The sequence below is a fragment of the Sycon ciliatum genome, chromosome 10 (assembly GCF_964019385.1).
Source record: "Sycon ciliatum chromosome 10, ocSycCili1.1, whole genome shotgun sequence".
NCBI classification, from domain to species: domain Eukaryota; kingdom Metazoa; phylum Porifera; class Calcarea; order Leucosolenida; family Sycettidae; genus Sycon; species Sycon ciliatum.
Window position 1 is genome coordinate 25,003,310 of NC_088652.1, and position 26,573 is coordinate 25,029,882.

Genomic DNA, 26,573 nt, shown 5'->3' on the forward strand with positions numbered 1-26,573 from the left:
CAAGTATACTTTCAAGCCTTCTTGTCAGGTGAAATACAGGCAAAGGAAAAGGAACAGGAACAGTGGATTAAATACAGTAAGATCAAGATGTTGGTAATGAGCCTGAAGCGTGTCCTTTTTATGAGTATTATCGTATGAATAGCTCCCTATCATTGTTGAGAACTGTGCAGTGTGCAATAGATTATGTAACATATACGTCGCAATACCTATAATTATCATTACGAGAGACGATATAAATCATGCCTCTATTAATAGCAGACATTTTGTGGGTAGATTCTAACAGCAAGATGTCTCAGCTCACATCTACTCTTGTCAGGTTTGGCAGTGCCAGCTTTAGGGTGATGTATCAGCTTGGGTGATGTCAAATCAAGTTTTAAGGCGAAGAGAGCTCTGGAAATAGAGATCATGTGTGTGTGGGGGGGGGGGGAGGGGTTGTGTGGGTGAATGTGTGTGTGTGATAGTTTGTGTGTGGTAGGGGGTATGTGTGTGTTTCCGCGCGTGAGCGAATGGTGCGAAAAGATCATAATGTGTCAGCTAAATATAAGGGCCTAGAAATATATATAATGTTAAAGACTTGACCATTAAATTTAGCCGAATGTTCATGTAATTATTCCGGAAACACAGCTGCTGCTGATTACAATACTTACTTCCTAGGATGAGTTGTTCCAGTTTTTTTGGATTATTGGTATTGACGTCGGATACTTTTCCTTGCATGCCAGGTGAAGTGCCCTTGTACGGATTGTTGAATTAAGTGAATGATGGATTATCGGGACTGGATATTGGAGGGGAGTGTTGACTCTGATGCACTCTCACCGCTTCCACCCTTAGTGATATGGACCAGCAGAAGGACAACTGCTTGTCTTCCACCGTCCAGTATACCATATTATGGGACGACTTATCCAGCTCTTCAGCACGTAAATCCCGTTAGTACTAACCAAGTAGTGACCTAAGAAGGCTCCATTGCATATGTTGCGCTTCAGAATACCTCATTCAGCCCTTGCACTACACAAACACCTACCTGCAGTGTGCTTCAAGATTCTCCTTGGGTGGAAAGTGCAGAAGACAATTTCAGGCACCCTCGACCAGAGTTCCAAAGGAACAAAGATACGTGGACCAACGAGTCTCAGTCAGTTTCACTGGCTACATCACCATGCTGTGGGTAAGACCGCTTGAAATGTGCTTGGATCCATACAAAAAATGGATCCAAGTGGATCCAGTTTTTGAATTTTTGAAATTGTTGCTATGCTGTGACGTAGCACTTTCAAGCCCTATGGCATCAACGTCACTGCCTGTGTCTGGTGTCCAGGACAGTTGGGATGGCTGATCCTCTGTTTGCAGCATGGTCGAAACAGGTACTGTGCGACGGTCCACGCGAGACGCACGCTGTAGCTTCAGCTGTCCAAGCTTGGCAGCAGAGCTAGTCTTCGGCTGTTTCTGGCGCTTGCACATTCGCTGAAAATGCCCAATGCCATGACAGGGGTTGCACTTCTTGCCCTTGGCAGGACATACAGATTTCGTGTGCTCAGAGCGACCACAATTCGGACAAGTGGACTTGGTCGCACTTGATGTCTCACTTGGCTTAGAGTCAGCTGGCTTGTGACGTTTCTGCTTCTTATACGCCGACTGCTTGGCAGCACTTGACTGGAGGCCAGGACTGGGCATGTGTGCCTTGGTGTGGTATGCTGCTTCCTCCGTCCGACAGAGGGTGACAGCCTGGTCGAGCGTGAGACCATGAGTTGCGAGCAACTTGTGTCCCGTCTCATCGTTCCGCACACCAATTACGATGCGGTCACGCAGAGATTCCTCCTTGAGGGTACGGCCGAGGCCTTTGCACTGCGCACAGCAGCGAGCATCACACGTTCCACATAGGTTGTGTGACAAGAAGTCGCATGCACTTTGTAGTTCACACAGGGCTGTGTAAAACGCATCAAATGATTCTCCAGCTTGCTGGACACGCTGGTAAAACTCTATGCGGTCCAACAGTGGATTACGTTGCCGTCTGATATACGCCTGAATGCGCTCCAGCATCAGGTCGACGTCAGCTGAAGCTGGTATGCAAATAATATCCTCTCGGATAAAACGTCGCAGCTCCTCATCGAAACACTGACGGAGTGTTGCCACTCTGGCCTCACGAGCCTGGCTGGCCAAATGCTGGCTAACACTAAAATCTCTCCAGCTTTCAATGAAGGAGTGAAAATCAGCCAGCGTCGCAGACGACAATAAGTGTGGGCAGGAAACACTGTTCACTGGCCGTGGTGCTGAGGTCTGCGAGGTGGACTGAGCTGGTGCTGAGGGCTGCGGAGTGAACTGAGGCTGCGATGGTGATAGCGACCTGCTCTGAACATTCTTGAACAGATCTTGCATCGCCTTATCACGAGCCTCAGCTGCACGCATCTGCTGCTCCATAAATTTCATCAGGACACCCATTTGAGATTCCTGCTGTCACTCGGTCGCGGAGGACAGGTCAAATCCGGTATCGTCCTGTGATTGTTCCATTACGATTAGTCACTCTCGTCCATGAGTACGAACAAATACACTACTAAAATAATTCAACTGAGACAGAGTTTCGATCGCGGAAACTACTACTTCATACGGAAAAAACAACTGGGCCCGTGCAAACACTACATGGTGCGGACACAAGGCACGGACACAGGAAAGAACAAGTTCACTGCGCCATAATACGTTACTATTTATTCGTGAAGACTTGGGAACGGAAACAAAACATGTCATGAGAAAGAACAACAGGAAAAAGAAGCACACTCAACTAATCCGTGTGTGTGCGTGCATGCAGTACAACTATGACGTAATGAATATAGATACACATCAGACATAGCAGACCAGTCCAGAGACACTCGACGTGAGTGCCAAAGGAAGGACTATTATAGAAACCCCACTGTGTTTTCAGCAACAGCTGTCGAAAATCCAATCTCAAATGCCAATACCTCAACAGTAGACATTGATCAAGGATCGCAAGAAAGCGGTAACCCAACTGTGAACTATCCTATCTCAGTTTCAAATCACTGCACAGGTCACGGGAACGTAGCGTGTGGCTCGGAAGAAGACGATTGCTCAAGCACGTCTTCCGATGTGGACCTTCACAATATCAGACACGTTCCAGTGTCTCATAGAGGGCAAAGCGTATCTGAGGATGCCAAACATGACGATCGTCCAACTCTCAATAAACAGTATACCCCCGAGTCGGGTTATGAGGAAGATGGTCAACGTCTACCTGACTTTCCTCAGTATCATACTTCGCTCAGCAAGGAAACCGGAGTGTCATTTGATCGCACGCATGATACGTGTGATCATGCACATTCACATTCTGGAGAAGAGCTGCATAAATGTAAGCATTGCGATCAATCATTTTCTACTCTATCCCGTCTAACATCCCATGAACGTATTCACCCAGAAGAAAAACCTTTCAAGTGTGAAGTTTGCGATAAAACCTTCAATAGGCAATATGATCTTGTCCGTCATGGACGTGTTCACTCACGTAAAACCCCATTTACATGCAAGGACCGCGCTAAATCTTTTAGTAAGAAATTCAAACTTACTGTTCATGAACGTATCCATAACGGGGAGAAGCCGTTTAAGTGTGATCATCGTGACAATAGTTTTTGCGACAGTTCCAGCCTTAGACGTTATAAACGTACACATACTGGAGAGACGCCATTCAAGTGTAACGAATGTAAAAAGGCATTTATACAATCATCACATCTCGCAGATCATCAACGCGTCCATACTGGAGAGCAACCATTCATGTGTAAAATATGTGGAAAGTCTTTCTCTTTTGAAATCCAGTTTAGCAAGACATGAAAGAATACACCACTGAGAGAAAACGATACGCAATTGTGACAAGTCTTTCAATGAAAAAAACACTTGGAAGGCTATGCAAATACTAGCACCATTTAACCAAATGCTTCTTTCCAAGGTTATGGAAATTTTTCATTATAGAATCGTTTTGAAATGGAAGTAGCTCAAACTGAACTCCATGCAAAGGTCACTGCTTACATGCTGACTTCTACATTTGTAGCACCACAAATTTTATCACTATAATTTTTCTAGAGTTGATATATTGTACAGTTACTAGCCATGTTACTCAAGGCACTTCTTGCCCGTATTTCCATATCTGCCATTCATAAAAAAAACTCAGATGTGCTGAACATGCGCCTCATTTTTGGTAAAATCAGTAAATGTTCGCGCATCTTCATTATTCTGCACGCATGCCGAGTATAGATTCTTTCCCTCGCAGAGACGCTGTGCTGTTTTGTAATTCGCACATGACGCTAAATATATGATGTACTTTTTTCCTGTATGTGCCTTCGGTCCCATTTGTATCGTTATGTAGGCCCGCTATAGTCCCTGATAAAACTCTTACAATTTTCTAAAAAAAATATAATCTCAATGTTTACATGCTTGGGGGAATGTGCAAACAAAAGAAAGTGACACTCTCTACCAAGAAACGAACATGTGACAAGTGATTATGCCCAGCGATGCTCTACCACTGAGCGCTCTACCACTAGTGGTCGTCCAAGCAGCGACCGTTCAACATTTCCCTTTGCCTCCTGCGAATCCAGCCACCTGGTGGGATGAAAGGAACGTACATGACGTTTAATGTCTTAATTTTGGTTTTTCTACACCGCGCGAAACTCAAGATGCTCAGTTTCCTTATATTATTCTTTATCATTAAGCTCAACCGAAATTATTTAAAAAGGTTTAACGTGACGAGGTAGCAAGTGCACCCTATCACTAGCTATCAGTTCATAGAACTGGGTATTTTGTTTTAGGAGAAACCAAGAACCTTGAGAACAGAATACTGCATTATAGAGGTGACTGCAGTTACAACTGTGGTGGTGAGACTGCAGCAACTCCACCAACATGAGGTCTCGTATTGCACAATAGATGACAGAACATAATACCTTGCACTACTTATATCATATCACGATAGGCGATATAAATTGTTGAGAGAGCATGTCTGAGAATACCAAAGTATGTGTGCATGTGGATCTCTCCGATTTCGGTGAAAAGTTGCAGGTATGTTCCCTTTAGGGTGAAGGTCAATTTTGCAAAGCCCTTCTAAAAAAAATTTCCTGAAGGGAACCTTGAAACTTGCATACCCCTCAAAAATGGCCGAAATATCACACTATTTATGGGTCTACAAACGAGTCACGCCACAGCGTATACGAACAAGCTACGAACAAAACTCCATCAAGCCAACATTGCCTCACCTTAGAAGAGTCCCTGGAGCAGTACTTCTTAGCTACGCCAGGATCATAGAAGACCAGGACCATCACCCCCTGACGCCACAAATGACCGTCTTGAAAATTGGCAGTTTATAAGCGCTGGCAAAACAGCCAGCCACGTCCTCGATTGGCCAGAACTATACACCGCCAGATAGTGGAACACCTCTTCTAGCGCCGAGGACATGCCCCTCCCCCCCCCCCCCCATCTTCCTTTTGGGGTTTTCTCGAAATAAACCTTTTTGAATTTTTCCACTCGACCATGCTGACATACGGCCAAAGTCATACCTACGCAGGAAAGCTCGCCTCTCCGCGACGTCTTCTCAGCAATTTCTACTCCAACACTACTCCCAAGGCCGCAGAACAAACTGTAATGTTGACTCTGACAAGGAAAAGCAGCGGTGAGCACGTGTCACTACAAACGACAAGCTTCTCCTTGGCAAGTTCTTGCGCCACCAGTAATTTTTTGTGCGACTGTTGATGCAAAAGTGACTGACGTCCTCAGCGCAGTTTTTGAATTTTATTGCAAGATGCACGGTGAGATCGCGTGGTCTGGAGCGTAGGATCAGGTAATGCTAAATATGTGAAGTACTTTGTTCCTTTATGTACTATTGTGCCCTTGGTATCGTCGTAAAGTCCAATTCTAGTCCATTTCAAAGTGCTTTTAAAATGTTATACAAAAAACCAATAAAGATTTATCAACATTCATTTAGGGAAATGTGTGTTGCTCCCTACATTCAAGTCGGCAGGTAAACAGCGAGCTCCAAAGCAGGGAGCAACACACATTTCCCCAAATATCGTCGAAGTCGCGCTAACCCCTTCTTCACAATATTCATGTGCTTGAAGAAAATGTGCGAATGGTATAATATATAACTTTCACTAACAGGATTCGAACATTTGACGTTCGCTTATGCCCAGCGATGCCCTACCACTAAACACTCTACCACGTGTGGTCGTCCAAGCAGGACCTGTTGAACAGTTTCCACAGATTTAGACACTCTCGCTTCCTCTGAATCCACACAAGCTTGTGCGATTCAATCAACGTTCATGACGTTTAGTGATTGAATTGTGGTTTTTGCACATAGTGCGAAACTCATGATGTTCATTTCGCTTATACTTGTAAAACATTTAACTCCACCCACATTAAACGTGACGAGGTAGCAAGAGCATCCTATCAGTGCATAGAACTGAGCGTTGCGCAATCAATTATATAACATACCTGGCACTACCTATATCATAATTATCACATTTATAAACCATCCATATATTCATAGCAGACATTTTGTTGTTAGATACACCTCTTGTCACATGTTGCAGAGTCAGCATGAAGGACAAGTCTCAGCTTGGGTGATCCTGAATCAAGCGTCTAGGTGATAATATGGAAATATAGATGACGTGTGTGTGTGGTTATTTGTGTGTTCTTGTGTGTGTTTTGGCGTGTGGTTGTTTGTGTGAGTGTGTTTGTGTGGTTTCCGCGCGTGAGCTCATGACGCGAACAAATCGTTTAAGATGTGACACTTAATGTAAGGGCCTAGAAAAAGATATCAACTTAAAGACGTGAAAAATTAGCAGAGTGTTCATGTACATATTCGGGAAACACAGCTACTACTGTTTACAATACTTGCCTCCTAGGAAAAACTGTTCCTGCTCTTTGGATTACTGGTATTGAAGTCGGACACTTTGCCCTGCATGTCAGTAGAGTTGCGCTTGGAAAGATTGATAGTTAAAGTAAGAGAATCATGGATGATCGTGACTGGACTTCGGAGGGCAGTGTCGACTCTGATGGACACTCACCACTTCCACCCTTAGTTATATGGACCAGCAGAAAGTCAACTGCGTGTCCTCCACCGCCCAATATACCATATCATGGTACAACTTATCCAGCTCTTCCGCACGCATATCCCGATAGTGCTAATCACGTAGTGACCTCGGCAGCCTCCTTCGCATATGGTGCACTCAGCCCTTGGAATACACAAACATCTACCTCCAATGTGCTTCAAGATTACCTTTGGGTGGAAATTGCAGCAGACAACTTCAGGCACCCGCGACCAGAGTTCCAAAGGAACAAAGATACCCGCGCTAATGAGGCTTCAAAAGCAGCTGTCGAGAACCCATGCTCTGATCCCATGACATCAGCAATGGACATTGACCATAGATCACAAGGCAACAGCCACAGAATTGTTAACTATCCAGTTCCGTTTTCAGACCACTACACAGGCCACGGGCATGTGGATTATGCCTCGGAAGATGGCAATTATGCAAACAATCCGACCGAAGTGGACCTTCACAATATCGGACATGTTGCAGTATCTCCCATAGCGGTTAGCACATCTGAGGATGCCAAACATCATGATCGTCAAATGCTCAATTTACAGCATACTTCGGAGTCGTGTTCTGATGAAGATAGTCGACTTCTAGCAGACTTTCCTCAAGACCACACGTCTCTCAGCAAGAAAACCGGGATGTCACTTGATCGCCAGCATGACATGGGTGATCGTGCACATTCACAATCTGAAGAAGAGCCTCATAAATGTAAGCATTGCGATAAATCATTTTCTATTCTATCCCGTCTAACATCTCATGAATGTGTACATCCTGAAATGAAACTTTTCAAATGTAAAGTATGTGATAAAACCTTCAATAGGCGATTTCATCTGGTCTCTCATGGACGAATTCATTCAGGAGAGAAGCCCTTTACGTGCAAGTACTGCCCTAAATCATTCAGCAGGAAATACAACCTTACAGTTCATGAACGTATCCATAACGAGGAGAAGCCCTTTAAGTGTGATCATTGTGACCAAGGCTTTTCTGACAGTTCCAACCTTCGAGTTCATAAACGTACACATACTGGAGAGAAGCCATTTAAGTGTAACCTTTGTGACAAGTCATACAGACAATTTTCGCATCTCATAGATCACCAACGCATGCACACTGGAGAGAGACCTTACAAATGTAAAGAATGTGGTAAGGCATTCCGGGGAATATCGAATCTCACAAAACATCAACGCATCCATACAGGAGAGAAACAATTTTCGTGTAGGGAATGTGGAAAGTCTTTCACAACGAAATCTAACCTAACATGTCATGAAAGACTCCATCCCTGATAGAAATTGATCAAGTACCTGCGACGCGTTTTTCAATACTAAAACCACATAGAAGACCATACGAATGACAAGGCAGTAAATAAGGACACGGCTTCTTTTCATGATAATGGAAAATACTATCATTACAGGTCCGCCTTGATTCGCAATTAGCTTCAATGCCGATAACAGCTCAATCTCATATCCATGCAAAATTCAATGCTTACACGCTAACTTCGACATAATTATGAACATCCAAAGCATTATCATTTTCATTGTATTCCAGTTGATATTCACTTTTATATTGCCTGCTTTCCATTTCAGTTCCCACACAGCAGGAACATGTTTGCATATTTACCAAATACTCAACTGCGCTGAACATTCCTGTACTGTTGTTTTTTTGCTAACTCGGTCCTTTTTTATGTCAGATACCCTACTAAAGGAGAGCACACATGCCGGGTATGGATTATTTCGCCGGAATAGGCGCTAAGCTGAACCTTATTTCTATAATGTACCCTTGGTCCTCTGTCATAATTATGGTGTAGTAACGTTTTAGTCAAAACTCGTCAAATTTTTTAACCCTTTAAGAGCCACAGGAAATTTTCAAAAATCTGCATTTTTTCATGTTCCTCGGATCATAGCTTCAGTTCTACTCACTCAATCCTCACAATCTAGGGCTTCCTGGAAAGGTATTCGCGAGAGGAAGAGAATGAGGTCGATCATGATAGCCAGCACACCGTCTATCCAGCGCTAGATCGCAGCGACAGTACGAAAAATGCCCCAAATGCGTCCAATTGCGTCCCGCTCCAGATATTTCATTCTACTCGATCGTGGAGTTCCAATTTTTTTGCTGTGTACCCTTGATAATATCAACAGTGAAACCCGTGCAAATTCGAGTAAACCAGCGTGACGAAAAGTCTCAAAAATCTCAATACTAAAGTTGCACTGCGCGCTTTTGAAATTGCCGCGATCGCGGCTCAACTTACGAGTGATTTATCTCGGGAACCGTTGCTCGCAGCGCTTCGCGGATTATTTCTCCCGACAGGTGAGAGTTTTCTCTTCGCCCTGGATATTTCGATCGATGGATTTGAGCGAGATTAGACTGAGTTACGATCTTTTGAAGTTTTGCATTTGAATGCGTCGTTTACGACGCATTTAAGTATGGGGCGGCTCTTAAAGGGTTAAGTTCTAACATCTCAATGTTTATTTCTTTTCATGAACTTGGAAATCATATTGAAACGAGTTATGAGGCAACTATCTACGACTGTAACATCATAATAAACAGTCACAAAGAGCGATAACACTGCACAAAATGACATGTAAATGAGACATTCACCGACCTGAGACTTAGCTCTCACACACCTCCAGTGAAAAAGCCAACAGCTTTCCAGCTTGGAAAGTTCAAGACCATGTGATTGTGATAAGGTGATTTCTTTTTATGTTAACTCGGATAGTGAGCCAGTAATAAATGTAAAAAAGAGTCAGTTGTGTGAAGCAATGCTCTACCGCTAAGCTATGGCCTAGTAGTCATCAAAGCAGCTACAGCTCAACACTTTCTTTTGACTTCGAAACACTCACTTACTGTGATTTCACACAGGTTCGCTGTACGCAGTCCACTTGTAATGCACCCACTCTAGTCTCTAGCTCTATGTAGTACGCGGGGAGACCCAACACACGAAAAATTTATGTATTCGCGGAAAAGATGACGGGGAAGGGTCTGAAGAAAACGTCGACTGTCATAAAGAGGACTCTTATCGCCGGCGATGCTCTATTTGATATCTCAGTATGTAAAGCATATCTTTATCCACTGCCTGAGACCCTTGTGAGGTTGAGGATCTTACAGCAGGTGGCACTGCCTGCGAGCTGAATATGAAAAATATAAACACAAAGGCACACAATGAAAACCTTGGCAAATTAATACTGTTGTGACTCAGAGTTTCATGGCTGAACAAATCATCAGACAAGAAGTATCAATTTGCCAAGGTTTCAATTGTGTGCCTTTGGGTACACCGCACTGCCTGAATCAGGCATTGAGCACTCTTGCAGAACCAAAGCATACTGCCTCTGTGAAAAATATATACATATTTTTATGGCTACAATAGCGGGACAAACCTAGATCGTCAAAACTTTGGGTTTCTTTCTCTAGCATGAATTTCATAAGCAATACTGTGAAATCATAAGGTGGGCAAAATGGGCCTTATAAGGCCCACGTGCCAAGGAACGAGACTTGTTTGTTTTCCCTTTTCTCAAATAATTAGAACTCTTTAGTCACAAGAAAGACTGGACATGAAATGATACATTTCCATGAGGACCTGATCATCCGTTCATATGATTGGGGTTATCTTATTCCCTTGACAAACACAGTTAGCTCCATCACTTACACAAACAAGTCAACAAAAAGGCATCTATGGATTGAGGAGTGCTGGTTTCGAAACAACTGGTTTGAAGCTCAAAGTAGAGCTGGTGCTAGCTCAGAGCAGAGCTGCAGCTAGCTCAAAGTAGAGCTGCGGTTAGCTCAAAGTAGAGCTGCTGTTAGCTCAAAGTAGAGCTGCGGGCAGCTCAAAGTAGAGCTGCTGTTAGCTCAAAGTAGAGCTGCGATTAGCTCAAAGTAGAGCTGCTGTTAGCTCAAAATAGAGCTGCTGTTAGCTCAAGGTAGAGCTGTTGTTAGCTCAAAGTAGAGCTACTGGTAGCTCAAAGTAGAGCTGCGGTTAGCTCAAAGTAGAGCTGCGGTTAGCTCAAAGTAGAGCTGCTGTTAGCTTAAAGTAGAGCTGCGGTTATCTCAACGTAGAGCTGCTGTTAGCTCAAAGTAGAGCTCAACGGCGAGTTGCAATGCTAAATGGATGTAAAATTGCACAAGGCAGAGCCGCAGCAAATAGCTAGATAACACCAGTTGTGAAAGTGGACCCGATTAGTGAGTACGATAATTATAATGATGGTGTGAATAAGTTGGATAGGGAGGGATGGTGGGAAAAGAAACACTGCTGAAGCAGGATCCGTTGTCTGGAAGAGCACAAGAGGGCAAGCTATATTTGTTTTCTTTTCAGCAAAATGGGCTGGTGCCATTTGTGATTATGCAGCAAAACAAAGCGCATGACGTCAGTCTTGAATGCAGTACAAAGCAATGCAGTACAATGTGTGCGCTAGTTCGGATTGTTGCTAACAAGTACTCGTTCCGCTAGTACACCATTATCGCCTATATTTGGAGTCATAATGCTGCGTCTGTGCTGAAGATAAAGAAATTCAGCTATCTTCCCTGCAAAGTACTTCGAAGTACGGTAAAATAGAATCTCCTCTGCAGTCCTCAACTTCGATCATTTGAGTCACAGTGTGTGTGTGTGTGTGTGTGTGTGTGTGTGTGTGTGTGTGTGTGTGTGTGTGTGTGAGTGCGTGTATCTGGGTGGGTGTTTGTGTGGGTGGGTGTCTAGGTGTGTCTGTGTGTGTTCAGGTGAGTATGTGGGTGTTTCCGCGCGTGAGCTCATGATGTGAAAAAAATCATAATGTGTCAGTTAAATGTAAGGGCTTAGAAATAGATATCAACTTCAAGACATGACAAATTAGCACAGTGTTCGTGTACTTATTCGGGAAACACAGCTGCTACTGATTACAATACTTAACTACTAGGACAAGTTGTTCCTTGTCTTTGGATAATTGGTATTGAAGTCGGTAGAATTGCGGTAGAATTGCGCTTGGAAGGATTGTTCAAGTCATTGAATCATGAATGATCGGGACGGGACTTCGGAGGGGAGTGTCGACTCTGATGCACTCTCACCACTTCCACCCTTAGTGATATGGACCAGCAGAAGGTCAACTGCGTGTCTTCGACCGCCGAACACACCAACTTCTGGTACACCGTATACAGCTCATCACCATATATACGCCGTTGGTGGTAATCAAGTAGCGACCTCAGAAGCCTCTCTTGCCTATTATGCAAATCAGCCTACCTCATTCAGTCCTTGGAACATACCATCAGTTACCACCAATTTACCGCTAAATTATCCACCGCCGGACCTGACAGACCGCGTCAGGGACCATCGACCAGAGTGCCGAAGGAAGGAAGATACAAACCCTACTGAGCCTTCAGCAACAGCTGTCGATAATCCATGCTCGATTCCCATGACATCGGCAATGGACATTGAACAAAGATCGCAAGCCAGCGGTAACCAAACTGTGAACTATCCAATCTCAGTTTTAGATCACTACACTGGATATGGGCACGTAGAGTATGACTCGGAAGAAGACAATTACTCAAGCACGTCTTCTAAAGTAGACCTTCAAAATATCGGACATGTTCAAGTGTGTCACCAAGCGCCTAGCGTGTCTGAGGGTGGAGAACATCATGATCATCAAAAGCTCAAGAAACAGCATTCATCCGAGTCGTGTTCTGATGAAGACAGTCCAGTTCTAACTGACTTTCCTCAAGATATAACGTCGCTCGGCAAGGAAACCGGTGTGTCACTTGATCGCCAGCATGATATGCGTGATCGTGCACATTCAGAATCTGGAGAAGAGCCTCATAAATGTAAGCATTGCGCTAAATCATGTTCTACACAATCCCGCTTAACATCTCATGAACGTGCACACCCAGAAGAGAAACCTTTTAAGTGTGCCGTGTGCGATACAGCAATCAATAGGCGTGATGTTCATGTCCGTCATGGAGGAACTCACTTAGGGAAGAAACACTTTACTTGCAAGTACTGCTCACGATCTTTCAGTGTGAAATACAGCCTTACTGTTCATGAACGTATCCATAACGGAGAGAAGCCGTTTAAGTGTGATCATTGTGACCAAGGCTTTTCCGACAGTTCCAATCTGAGAGTTCATAAACGCACACATACAGGAGAGAAACCATTCAAATGTGAATTATGTGGCAAGGCATTTAGGCATACTTCATCCCTCGCAAAACATCAACGCATCCATACTGGAGAGAAACCATTCAAGTGTAGCGTTTGTGACAAGGCGTTCAGGAGTACATCACTCCTTACAGATCATCAACGCATGCATACCGGAGAGAAACCATTCAAGTGTAAAATATGTGGAAAGTCATTCTCTCGGAAATCCAATCTAAATGCACATCAAAGAATCCATATTTGAGAGAAATCGTTCAGCGATTGTGACACGTCTTTCAATGGTAAAAAATTTGAAGGCCATGCAAAAACTAACAGCATTAAACAAAAGACTTCTTTTCAAGATAAAGGAAAATGTTCTTTATAGGTCCGTTTCAAAATGCAAGTATCCCAATCTGAACTCCATGCAAAAGTCACTGCTTACATGCTGACTTCTACATTAAATTTTGTAGCATCATAAACAACATCATTGTCATTGTTTTAGAGTTGATATATTGTACAGTTTCTAACCATGTTTCTCGATGCAATTACTACACGTATGTCCTTGTCTATCATTCGTAAAGAAACTTAGTTGCGCAAAACATGCGGCTCGTTTTTGACAAAATCAGAATTTTCTTCGCGCATCTTTATTCTTCTGCACGCATGCCGGGTATGCATCTATTTCCTACAACTTGAAAAGACGCTGTGCTGTTTTGAAGTTCTCATATGATGCTAAATAGGTGAGGGACTTTGTTCCTGAATGGAACATAATGTTCCTTAGTCCCATTTTATTGTTGTATAGTCCCGGTTTAGACCCTGTCAAAAATAAAAAATGGCTCTAACAAAATTAACTCCATTTTCTATTGCTCGATGGAAAGTTGCAAAAGGGAAATAATTACTCCTAAAGGGGGAAGCATACCCTAAAATCAAAATTTCACCAGTTGTAGTATTCTGGGTGCTTAGAGCGAGTTTGATTGGTACGACCTAGAACAGGATTCACCAGAACAATGCGTTTGGTCGGGACCGACAGAACATGTTCTGCTTGCTCCAGCCTCAAGGCCGGAGCAGACTGAGCAGTTTCACTTTTTCACAGTGAAACCCTGCGTGAGTATCGATTTTGGTCCCAAATGATCACGTTCATACCCTTTTGGGTTGTACTCGTTGTACCGTACAGAGTGACCATGGTGACCGGTACACACGTTCAAGCATGCACCAAGTTTGGCCCGTTTTTTTTCACAAAAATGTGCTGTGTTTCCGGAGTTTGGATGGCATGAGGCTGCTCCAAGTGCACCAGCTGTTCGATCCTGTTCTCGATCGTACCACCCAAACACGCCCTGAGTCGAATGGGCTTGGTCCGAGGAAGCTGAGACGCATCATTCCTCTTTTATTCCCAATTGAACTCTCGAACTTCCACCGAAACTGTGTGACTGCGCCCTACTAGATGGGGATTTGTATGCTAAAGTCACTAAAAGCGCCGTTTCATGCTTATAAAAGCACGGTTGTCCGCGATTTGTCTATATGGTGTAGTCTGGCATGTCTCAGCTTAGGTGATCTCAAAATCAAGTGTGAAGAGAAATATGGAAATGGGGATAGTGTGTGTGTCCGTGTGCGTGTTTTTTGCCCGCAAAAAATAGTTTATTTGCACACAAAAATATTTTATTTCAGTGATGGCGTGACTCCAATGGCACGACTCTGTACTCTACGAGTCGTAGTGTCGTAGTTTAGAGGTCTACCACTGATGATCGAGACCAGGATTGTTATTATTATTATTACACCTTCCAGTGGCTAAAGATGAAACAGTGCCAGTATACATGTAGATGAGGAGGAGGTGTTTGCCAGGCATGGCATAGAAAGAAGGTATAAGAAGTGTGGTGGTGCACCAATACCATGGTAAGTAACAGAGGAAAGGGAGCAGTACAGCCGACGTGAGACGACCAAGACTAAACAGGTATACTGACTATGGAATTCTGTTTGGAGATGGACGTTCCGGCAATGGATATGGCCTCCAACTATGGCCGTGTTGTGGGTGCAGGGATCATTTGTTCAGTCATGTTGGCAGCTTAACCGTCTGTAAGCTTGTGGATAGGATGTAGTTCTGCTCGATGCGACACTATGATCACAAACAAGTATTTCAATTTGCACAAATTCTACTCAGCATGGTGCGTATGGTATTGAACTCAGATCCACGCAAAGTTACTGTATATGGTTTCCTGTGTCACGCGAAACTTTAACCAGGTGCATTTTGTCCTCTGCCTTCACCTTTACTCGAAGAAAAAACACAACAATTCTGGAAGGTTTTGCAATGAATAATACAGCTATCTGGAGCTGAATAAAAGAGGAAACTTGTGCTCAGATTTACACCCCAGGGCCAGGGAGTCGTCAAATCTTTGCAGTACTGTATCTGACGACTTCCTAGTACCCATGTACACATGAAGAAACTCGTAATTTGTAGCATTGTTAATTTTTCAACTGAATTGATGATTCTGCTGTGTTTTATTTCATGTTGCCATATCTATTGCTTTGACGAAGGCATTCAGGTATAATTCATCCCTCGCAGTTCATCAACACAGATAGTTGTAGAACGTCAGTGCCGTCAATCAGTGACGTGCAATGTTATCGCACGCGCTTATTGTTATGGGCCCCCTTCAAGAAGACCATAGATCTGTGGGAACTGCCCTAGTAAAATATGAATAATAATAATAATGTAACTGGCTGTGTTAGTGGACATTATAGCATTACTAGTAGTTGTAGTGCCTTGGTCCTCTTTTTTTTCAATCAATTTAAACTTATCCTTGGCTCACTATCTGAGCCAATGCTTATTTTTATCTTTAAATTAGTTCTGCCGTCCGCTCTTGCAGTATTCTTTTGTACGCCGATGGCCGCACTGCATGTGCCGCTTGCTACTTGGTCGTCGTCTGCTCCTGCAGCACCGTCGTCCTCACTGCGTGCACGGGTTGCGATTCCGTTCCATTACACAGGCGGATGTCACGATGGCCACCCTGCCCGCTGCTATCCAGACAGTTGGAGGTGGCCCAGTCAAAATTCGACGTGTATCCCTTTGCGGCCTGTACACTTCGCATAATATGCGAACGTCCCCATGCCGTATTCATGGCGCCAGGGCCGCTACTTGTCCGTATGCGCGTAGCCTGGAAGCCCGTATCCTGCAACGCTCATGCTGTATTTTTCTTCTTCGGTTTTTGTCGGGCGCCACCGCTCAGTAGAGTTCGTGAATTGTTCGCTCTTTCTGCGTCGGCGAGCTTCCAATACTAGTAACGCGCGGTCCACTGCATGCTGTTAAGGCCCAGGCCTGAACACATTTGGTGGGTCTTTTGTAATTTCGTGTGCGCTGTATACATTGTGCACGGGCGAGTAGCACGGAAGCCTGATTTGACATGGACATGTACGTGTTCATGTGGTCGTGTGCCTTTTCGTGCGTGGGAAGCAATGATCCTAGACGCGTGGTCGACCATGGTCGACGTGTAGTTCGTGTGAGCTGGTACCAGCTCACACGAACTACGCGTAGATCTACTCAGCCAAGCTGCAAGTAAACTAACCTGGCGCACCACTTCCGACCGCACTGCCACTAGTGCCCGTGTGAAACCTCAAGTGCACTCCACATAAGACCTTCAGCATGCTTTGTGCATTCACACAGACAGTGGAAGGGCCGGGCTCGCATACTGATTCATATCGCTAACATCTACAAAAATGACCGACATCCATAGTCATACTGCAAGTACTGTCATGGACCGGGAAATCCGGGCTCGCGTCTAGCGGCCCCAGTCCAGGGCGCCGGCCATGCAGGCGTGGCCCCTGGCCTAAGTCGTGAGGTAAGCGGTACATACATGCATTTATTCGATGCAGTGCGCTGGTCGCATCGGATCAGTATGATTGTGCCCTGCATGCAACGATCCGTAGATCTACGCGCTGAGGGCGCCGGCCCGGTCATTCGACTGGATTTAGAGAATCTATGCTGATAATAGTAACCTGCTCTGGTGATCACCTCCCACAGCATGCTAGCACTACACAACGTATAGCGGCAGTGAGACTGCGCTCTTGACCTTGGTCTAAGTCGCACTACAACACAATGCTCACACGCAAGTACACTGTATTGCATCGAAGGGAAGGAAAAAGTGATTTTGACGTTACGCCTGACGCCAAACGTTGCGTTTCGAGCGTGCAACCCAAGAGAGTTTGTGGGCGAGAGCTGCGTTGTCGAGAATGATGCACGGAAACGTACATCATTGCTACTGGCCGGCAAGGAGAAAATCCAAGAGAAAAAAGTCTTGACAAAGAGCTTGCTGTTGCACTGCAACGTGAGAGAGGTGGTCTTCAGTACAGTTCAAATGTTGCAGGTGTGTCATCTCCTGGGAAAAGATAACGATTTTAGGGGCGACAATTGGCTGTGACACCACCACAATTTATGCGCCTTCGCAAGTATGTCTCTACAAAGTGGTTTCGGTGTTACGGCGCTGCTAGTCGCTCTGATCTGTTTGAGCGCACTCGCCGTGGAAAGTAAGTTAGTGTTCGTTGGTAATGTGAATTTGCACTGTCGTACATATTATGTTTCTGACTACGCTGCACATAAAAACATTATGCATTGTGAGCGTGTTACCTGTCAAGCATAATGATCGTACCTCGACGCAGGGTTGGACAATTAAACGCGCGTTCAAGCTATGTACCCAGCCCCATTTGGGAACTGATACCATTCTTGGTATAAATATGACCGAAAGCAAGCCAAAATTAAGTGTGTATACGAGTAAGAGTCATGACCAACTGTCCACCAATGACTATGTAACGGGATAATAATACCGTCAGCAAGTGCGACAGCAGGGCACAAACCTGGCAAGTAGTAATGAGACATTCAACAACCTGACACCTAGCTCCAACACAACATTGATTATTATTATCTGGTGACGTTGGTGGACAGTTGGTCATAACTCGTACCATTTTTGCAATTTGCTTAATTCCTCCAGGACTACATTGTCTCAACATCCGAGTAAAAATATTTACATGTACATGTAATTGACTAGAGAAAATTATGTCTCTTTACGAGGTAACCTAGATGATTACGAACATGTAATATGCTAATAAATGTTGCAAAGGAAGCTGTTATATCGGGCATAGGCATTGCGCGGTGTTTTCGTACATCGAATAATATGCCCACGACCAATTGAGCATATGCTTAAGAGATGAATCGATATTTGTTGCAATGCTGTCAGGTCCTTAACCCTTTCCATGCCATGGACGCGTATACGCGTTTTTTTAGTATGAGCCGATTGGCCACGGACGCGTTTACGCGTTCTGCCTACACTGTACAATGTACACTGTACAGTACATGTGTATCGCGCGCTATAGACGAGTGTACAAACTATCATAACTCCGTCCAAATATCTCGGACTGCTAAGGTTGAGACACCGCTGGAAAGGTATTGAGCTCAGCTTTCCAGTGATATAAAGTTCTTCGCGATACGACAAGGTATGACCGAGCGGCGATAAATTGAACGGCCAGAATGCGCAAATTTCATTTTTTGGCGATCGATTCAAATTTTTGTTCGCGACTTCGTGCGGGCTAGGGGATTTCCCCTAAACACAGCGCGTGCGCAGTCAGCTGCAACAAACGCGCTTGAATCTCAGCTTTCCAACGCAGTTTGAATCGTGAAAATCATTTCACAATGAGCAAGAAGACGAAAGAAAACATGAGAGGCAGTCGTTTTGTTACTTTCAGGCATGGTAGGGGGACTTTGAGAGGAGATGGAAGTGGCCCTGGTATGCCTGTCGCGCTGTGAGTCCCTGTAATGGCTTCCTGTTGTCCAGATCTTTCCAACAAGCCATGGATCGTGAAAATCCATCAAGGTATAGTGAAATAGCAACAAATTTCGTTCTGAGGTGCGCGTGCAGCTTTGAACAGTTGAGCTCAGAGCCTGAACAATGCGTGGCCAACACAGGAAAACATGCTGGCATGGAAAGGGTTAACGGATTAATGGGGTGGCTTGTATGCGCGCAAGACTTAGCAATACTGATCATAAGGTGATTACAATCTAAACTGCCCAGGTTCAAATGACAGCTGCATGGCCAGGATGATCATGAAGGCGGGTATTGCACGCGGCAAGGCACTGGACTACGAACAACGGGCACTGAGGGTACCCATGAACCTGGATAACATCTCTCAAATATTCTGGCCCGCGCTAGCTGTGTTCCTGAACAACACGAGGACTTTTGACGCTCGCACCATTCAGAAATGTATAAGTAAGTGAATCTCTCCTAGATACTGTATTTGCATGATATTGTTTGTAAAGTTGCGATCAATTCTGTACTGTTGAGCTACCCAAATTCAAATAAACATTTAAAAAAATAATCAAAAGATACAGCGCGACTCACACAATCAATGTCACGTCACATATTTCAAATCACCACTGTCTCCTTTCAATCTCAGTATCCCACGTGATCGCACTGTATTGTACACTAGGATCCGAGAGTAGTTCAAAACACGTACGTTGATCTACGTATACATGCATGCATGCAGGTAGAATGAGGACACTTTTCTGGTGCCGCTGTACTTCAAGATCAGCGCTGCAACTCGCCATGGTGATAATGCGGCTGACGTCATGTTACCAAGGAAAACATGGGGTTTGGCCGTGTTCGCCGCACTCAAGTGTTCAGCTTTTTTTCAAAATCTTGTTTTGAAAAATACTTCCAGTCTTTTGGCAGCACTTGGATTGGAGACCAGTCACATCGCAATCTGTACGAATATCATTATCATGGCCATTGTTTTGTGTCGTTTTGAGCCCGAATAGGTTTCTCTGACGAAGGATAAAGCTGCTCACTCGCAGAGCGCGGGGATGACAACGGACGGAATAAAAGTGTTGAGTCGTGTACGGAATTTCTGCTGACAAAACTTACAGTGATGAGCTCGGCGCGATCTGGGGTTTGTGAGGACTCCAGTTCTAGTTGGGCAATACCCCACGAACACATCTAGCTCGAAGCGCAGAGTCGATTGAGAAAAATGACCTAGATCATAAAGATGGCTTGTTTGTTTCCACAAAATGTTTTAGTAGCGGAGTCCATGCACTGAAAACTGCACTTGCCTTGTTTCTGTACATACATGTACACTGATAATGATACAGTACATCAGTACAGTCTGTATTTGCTTGATGTGTTACTCAACACGTCAGGTGATGCGGCCGCGAATCCAGCTAACTGTTATTTTCAGGGCCCACCACGACCATTCAAAGCGTCAATAACGGTCATTTGGATTTGACCAATCAGCGCACGGCAAAACGGGCCGTTCCTTGCACTTGTGGGGTGTTTTCTGAGCCGAACTTGGCTGTACTCGTTGGTTTTAGACATTAGGCCATTGGGAATTCCTGTTCAGAAGGTTTATCTTTGGCGGGTTACCGTCTCGAAATTTTCGATTCGGCTTTCGTTTGGCTGAGATCGGATGGTGAAATCACTCAAACTCGAAGACGTGGAAACACGTGAATGAGGACAAAATATAAAATCGAAGACGGGAAACCGATAGAGAATTCCAAGACCTTGAAAATAAGATATCGACGGTGAGAAACGGCCAAGTAGATCCGCTGAAGTATCTTTTCGAAGACATCAAGGTCGCCGCGCGTTCCCGCGTGCACGAACAAAACCTGGCAGCCATGCGCATATCTGCAAGTGCAGCAAGAAAGGACGGAGGAGACAGCAAAGGCTATCCAATTCACCAGAATTCGTGGTCTTGCTATTTTTCGTTTTCTCCGCATTTTGGGTTGAAATCTGAACATAAAAAGTAACACTGATGGCGTCATTCTGCTCATAATAATATTAGTACAAGTTGATGTCGGAAATCGATGACAACTAAGTAGGGTCCGGCGGATTCTGCCGCCAGAAAAATTGGCAGAATTCGGTACTTTTTCTGGTAAGTTTCATGCATGTTTGGTATGTGGATAAAGAAATGGAGCAGAACTCGAGGAATTTCCCGCCATAAGGTTTGTATGGTTCTGCCAATTTCACTGCTTTTCGAGCGGGATCTGCCACCTTTTCGAGCATTATTCGTCAATGCCTACCTACCGACTGTATCCTAAGTACATGTACAATGTACATGCATATTCTGGGATATCCTCATAATTATAACATTCAACTCTTCTTTGTCTTTTTCTATACAGTACATCCCCTTAACAAGTTCAACTTGTCTTTGCACCGTCAATAATAATTGATATTGGTATTAGACATTCGTCAGGCAGGCATAGTGGGATGGTCTAAGACCATGATTGAGAAACAGAGGGTACCAGGTTCAAGTCCTGCTTGGAAGCGGAAGGAATTTTTCCAGCCGTGCTGCGACCCACAGTTAATTGGGAACTCGTGGCCTGGCACGAGGGTAACATGGATGCAGCTAATGGGATTTCGGTCTTTGACCACTTGGTGGTGGGTCTGATCTACTCACCTCCCACCGTTTAGGCGCTGCATCTGCGCCTTTGATCCTAGAGGGTGGTGGCGTTCCCACGGCGGATGCGGAAAACTCGGCTTCCAGCCGAGTCTCACGCGAACCGTGAATAATAAATTTTATTATTCGTCAATACGTGGTGTTATGCCATGTCCTGGATTTGATCCGAAGAAGTGTGCAGCATCCTCTGAATACAGATTACGTACTGTCGTAAACAAATGTTGGAGCTTAGAGAGCTTCTCAGCCCATATGATCAATAGCACTAGTGCGACTTCATGAATAATAGCAGTCTAGGTTTATTTGGTTTGGCACGAAGGTAGTAAAGAAGTAGTTCAATACATCCATATATTTGCATAAGTTGTGATTTGGGGAACTGTACGCTATGCCTTAGGTTATCACTAGTGTAGGGTTTCATTTTATCAACTACATTTCACGCTTGTTAGGTTTCTCAAACTCAGTGCACCTCATACTTGCACCTTTCTCAAGTAGTTGCTGTCCTTCTTTCTACAGGTACATTATGACTCCGTGTACAGGTCGCCGCACTCGCGCATTTTTCGTTTTGTTGTTTCTAGCTACGTATCTTCTTTGCGCTGTTTTTAGCACATCTACACCGTGAACGTCTTGTTCCTTTTCTTTACTTGCGAAACCTTTCAGATGTTGTAGAATAAGAGTGTGTGTAGCAGTGAGCTTTCCTCTCTCGCTGTAGCATTTTAGATTCTTGGCGAAGAAGTGAAGAATTGTGCTTACTATTACTACGAGACTTGTTGCGTGCCGGTTGAGATCACCGAGGGTTCTAACCACCATAATTATATTGCTACCACTAGATGACACAAGTAAGATTTTCTATCCAGGGTAACATGATTACTGGTTCTAGTTGAACAATCCGTTGGATTTTCCCTGTGCTTCCGCTGTAGGACGAAAATTGCGGAAATGCAGAGGATTTTCACCCTGCGCCAACGGTGGGCAGTGCGAGCTGTCACCAGGGTCACCCTACGACGTATCATATGAATATGTATGCAAGTGCCAGGAAGGCTATCACGGAGCCCACTGCGAGACACGTAAGAGAATTGAACTCACGCATAGCCACTCTTTTCTGCAAATAGTATCAGTCACGCCAAGACCACTGGTTGGTCGAGTTGCTCCCTGTACACTGGCACGTCGTCCCTACGTCCGTGTGTCTTGTTTTGTGTTTTGTCTCCGCATGTCTCTCAGTCGTACGTATACAATAAATTATAATCTGTTCGCGTGTACCAACAAACACACCCATAGTATCCTTACGAAATGGAGGTTGCGACTTCGGCGATGATTTTTGTTTAGGAATGGGTTTGCTCCCACACTGGAGCTAGCGCTATTCCGCCGACGACTTGACAATTGACTGACTCACGACTGCCATCCAGAGAACACGAGAAGTCCATCAAACCTTCGACTCGGCAAACCTGCAAGAAAGCTCCACTCCCTGCTCAATGCACAGTGTTTCGTGGAATTCACCCCTCATCAGTTGAGCTTGAGTAGGCTGAGGAAGATGGTGCCTGAAGAGCACCACTTATATAGTGCTGTCCAGGCACAAACATCACCAGGGATACAAACTTACAGAGACACTCCGTTTCCAGCGCGACAAACACCTCGTGAACACCAGATAGCAGCGTGAGTCAGTTATCGCTCTTGGACGGTGAGAACAGACATAGAGGACCCTCGGTCATTCACAACGCTGTCACCTCCAAACAAGCTAGTCGCACGCCAGCGCTGGGCACAACAGTGCGAAATAGAGGTTGCGATTTCGGCGATGATTTTGTTTAGGAATGGGTTTGTTCCCACACTGGAGCTCGTGCTATTCCGCCGACGACTTGACACTTGACTGACTCACGACTGCCATCCAGAGAACACGAGAAGTCCATCGAACCTTCGACTCAAACCTGCAAGAAAGCACCACTCCCTGCTCAATACAGTCATACTGTTTCGGGGAATTCACCCCTCATCAGTTCTCGCTGAAAACGGAGTGTCTCTGTAAGTTTGTATCCCTGGTGATGCTTGTGCCTGGACAGCACTATATAAGTGGTGCTCTTCAGGCACAGTCTTCCTCTTCAAGCTCAACTGATGAGGGGTGAATTCCCCGAAACACCGTGTATTGAGCAGGGAGTAGTGCTTTCTTGCAGGTTTGCCGAGTCGAAGGTTCGATGGACTTCTCGTGTTCTCTGGATGGCAGTCGTGAGTCAGTCAAGTGTCAAGTCGTCGGCGGAATAGCGCGAGCTCCAGTGTGGGAGCAAACCCATTCCTACTATTATCCTTACTTGAATATATCTTTATAAATTGGTACAATCATGTAGAATAAGTCCTAAAGAGGAGGTTTTCCCGCCTGCTTCACTCTAAATCCCCTGTGTGTTGTTATGCTCTGTAAATTACGTAGTCAGTGTTCAAGTAGAGTCCCCGGAGACTTATTCTGATTCGTCAAATTGTTACATTACAAGCCACCGGAGCCGTAGTCGTATTGGTCCTTAGCGTCGGATACAAAGGAAGGGCTTTCCAGGCTGGCTTATGTTTCATTTCTCCGCTGAACGCCAGTGAGATATTAATCTTGGGATATTTTACCAGTAAACAGAACAGTTCACGATCAATTCTCCCTAAACCCATTCCATTTATTGTCCTGGTCTCCTCAGCATTGCCCACCCCCACCGACGATTCCCGGAGCTTGGAAGTCAAAGTTGCTCAGCTAGAGAAGCAGGTTCACGACTTGGAGGATAAGACCAAGGTTTGTTACAAATCATTATCACTCCCTTAGTATTGACTCCCATTGATTTTCGCTATACCTAAGCAGTCAAATATTCCTGCATATCTCACTCCTTAGGGCTATATTGACTGCTTATATTTGACTGCTTAGGGGTTGCGCAGCTGAACGGCGCCTAGTGCAGCATTGTCACTGCATGAGTAGGAGGTGGTGCAACGGTTATGCAATCATAAAACCTGGATTCGTGAGGTTATTGTTGTGGAATTTGAAATACGGACTGTTTGTCGTGATAAATCTAATATTGACTTCGTGCTTGGTCAATAGGAAATAAAAACCTCGTAAAAGACCGAGGCGAATTTTACTCGGCTTTTATTTCCTATATTGACTTCGTACTCAGTCAATATTAGTTACATATAAGACAAGCATACATAGTGCATATAGTCAAATCTATACAAACGTAAACCTGTTTTCTCTGTGAACATGCTTTTTAGGTTTGACATGAGGCCTAGATCCCTGGAGCAAGTCCTTGTGGTGACTGTCAATGTTTTTGTGGGCCTGTTTCACTGTTCAATCCCTCCAACTTACTCGATTACAAAAATAAGCTGTGCATACTTGGGTGAAGTATGATGATATGAATTGATCGACAGCAACGTAGTGACCAGTCATGAAACAGCAAGTATTTCAATACCAGAATTATCAAAATTGTTTCCATTCTCCTCGGAGAAAGCGGATAGTACATTCGGGTCTTATCTACTCCAATCCCACCACTGTAGGAGCTGCATATGCGAATCTATCCTTGTGGTTGCCGATAGCTCAGTCTAACTGAATCTCATGTGAGCCTGATCTGTTTGCAAGAATACGAATAATACAAATTGCTAAATTCAAACTGTAACTTCTCCTTTTTCTCTGTGTTCATTTGTTACAGTATCTAGGTAGCGGCTGCAACCTCCGGACGCTGGGTTACAAGTATCTGAGCACCTACAGCATCATCACGGAGAGGCAAGATGGACGTATTGCGACGATTGCGTTCACCAAGACGTTCTCGCACACCGTACTTAAGCTTTCGTATTCCACTAGCATCAATTCTCAGCTTCAATTCCCCAACGCCCGATGGTACTTCAAAATAGACGGGAAGGAGTGCGCACAGCCCACCACGATCGACATCATGAAAATCCAGGATAACGGAATGAGTTTGAGTACTCCAGGCACCCTGACTGGAATATGCGAATCAATCAGCTATACTGGTGGAAAGATCGCAACTGGAAAACACGAAATAGCCGTTCATTTTGAGAATTTGGACTCTGACGTCAACACTTACCACGGCTTGCTGTCAACGTCCTTACTGGAAGTACAGGAAATGTGCCCGCAGTTTTAAACATGGGCAAGGAGACGGGCAAAGTATGCAGCTAGCCTTTTGGTGATATCTCAGTACTTGTTCGTCATAATCTACAGATACTCGACGTTGAAAAAACTGGAAGGTTCCAGGCTGTCCAAGAGAGTGTTCAATACCGATTAGTGCGTGAAACTCGGAGTTAAAACATTTTCTCTGTCGTCTTACTGTTTTAGACTCGACGTTGATCTTGATATCCAGCTCACCTATGTTAGTGCAAGGTTTGCTTTCTATTGATCACGCCTTACACGATATTGTTCGGCTCCATTCTGCCGTAGTAGCATAGAGTATAATGCAGACGGTATTTTCTCCTCGTTTGCATAATGAGAGGGATGCGAAGTGGCCGTCAAATCACATTATAGGGACACTTATAGAAGTAAATACCGAATCTGCACGGGAATCTGGTCGGCTATGAGTATATAGATGAAGAACTGCATTCATTCAGTGAGAAATTCATCACTCTGCGTAGAAGCAGACAGCGTGCTCTCTGGTTGTCAGAATGCCAGTACACAGAGCGCTGGAAGCGTTTACACCTGTGTCCGCCGATGTTGTCTGAAACACGGCATTATATGATTTGCTAGTATCTATTTGTATTTGTGTGTATATACACTTTGCTATTGTGATCCTAGCTCATTTGCAAAGAAAATGAGACCTTCTTGCGTGATGAGTTGTGAGAGATTGTCAGGTTTATCAGCGTACACCAAACCGAAATTACCAGGTCCGTAGAGGGCTCAATGTACCGAAAGCAACGAGCGGAATACACAAACAGAAAAACGAGCAGTTGTTGTATCGTAACTCTGAGTTTCATGACTTGAATCGATCATCAGGTGAAAAATGTATCTGACCCTGCCTTCAGAGTACTGCTATGTTTACAATGTACTGAAGTACGTG

General features: G+C 44.5%; 3 protein-coding genes across 3 annotated transcripts; all 3 read left to right on the forward strand.

The window, feature by feature from the left end:
- Nucleotides 1-6,874: 6,874 nt before the first annotated feature.
- On the forward strand, nucleotides 6,875-8,899 carry LOC135825578 (zinc finger protein 43-like). The gene has a single exon (XM_065338187.1). It carries the CDS (start codon nucleotides 6,980-6,982, stop codon nucleotides 8,342-8,344), a length of 1,365 nt encoding a protein of 454 aa, XP_065194259.1. The 5' UTR covers nucleotides 6,875-6,979; the 3' UTR covers nucleotides 8,345-8,899.
- A 3,056-nt stretch (nucleotides 8,900-11,955) lies between these two features.
- Nucleotides 11,956-13,599, forward strand: LOC135825577 (zinc finger protein 391-like). The gene has a single exon (XM_065338186.1). The coding sequence runs from the start codon at nucleotides 12,035-12,037 to the stop codon at nucleotides 13,409-13,411; it is 1,377 nt and encodes a 458-aa protein (XP_065194258.1). The 5' UTR covers nucleotides 11,956-12,034; the 3' UTR covers nucleotides 13,412-13,599.
- Nucleotides 13,600-17,339: 3,740 nt separating this feature from the next.
- Nucleotides 17,340-26,333, forward strand: LOC135826325 (uncharacterized). The gene is made up of 5 exons (XM_065338944.1): nucleotides 17,340-17,655; nucleotides 19,194-19,388; nucleotides 22,485-22,628; nucleotides 24,225-24,316; nucleotides 25,218-26,333. The coding sequence occupies exons 1-5, from the start codon at nucleotides 17,580-17,582 to the stop codon at nucleotides 25,665-25,667; spliced, it is 957 nt and encodes a 318-aa protein (XP_065195016.1). The 5' UTR covers nucleotides 17,340-17,579; the 3' UTR covers nucleotides 25,668-26,333.
- Nucleotides 26,334-26,573: the final 240 nt, after the last annotated feature.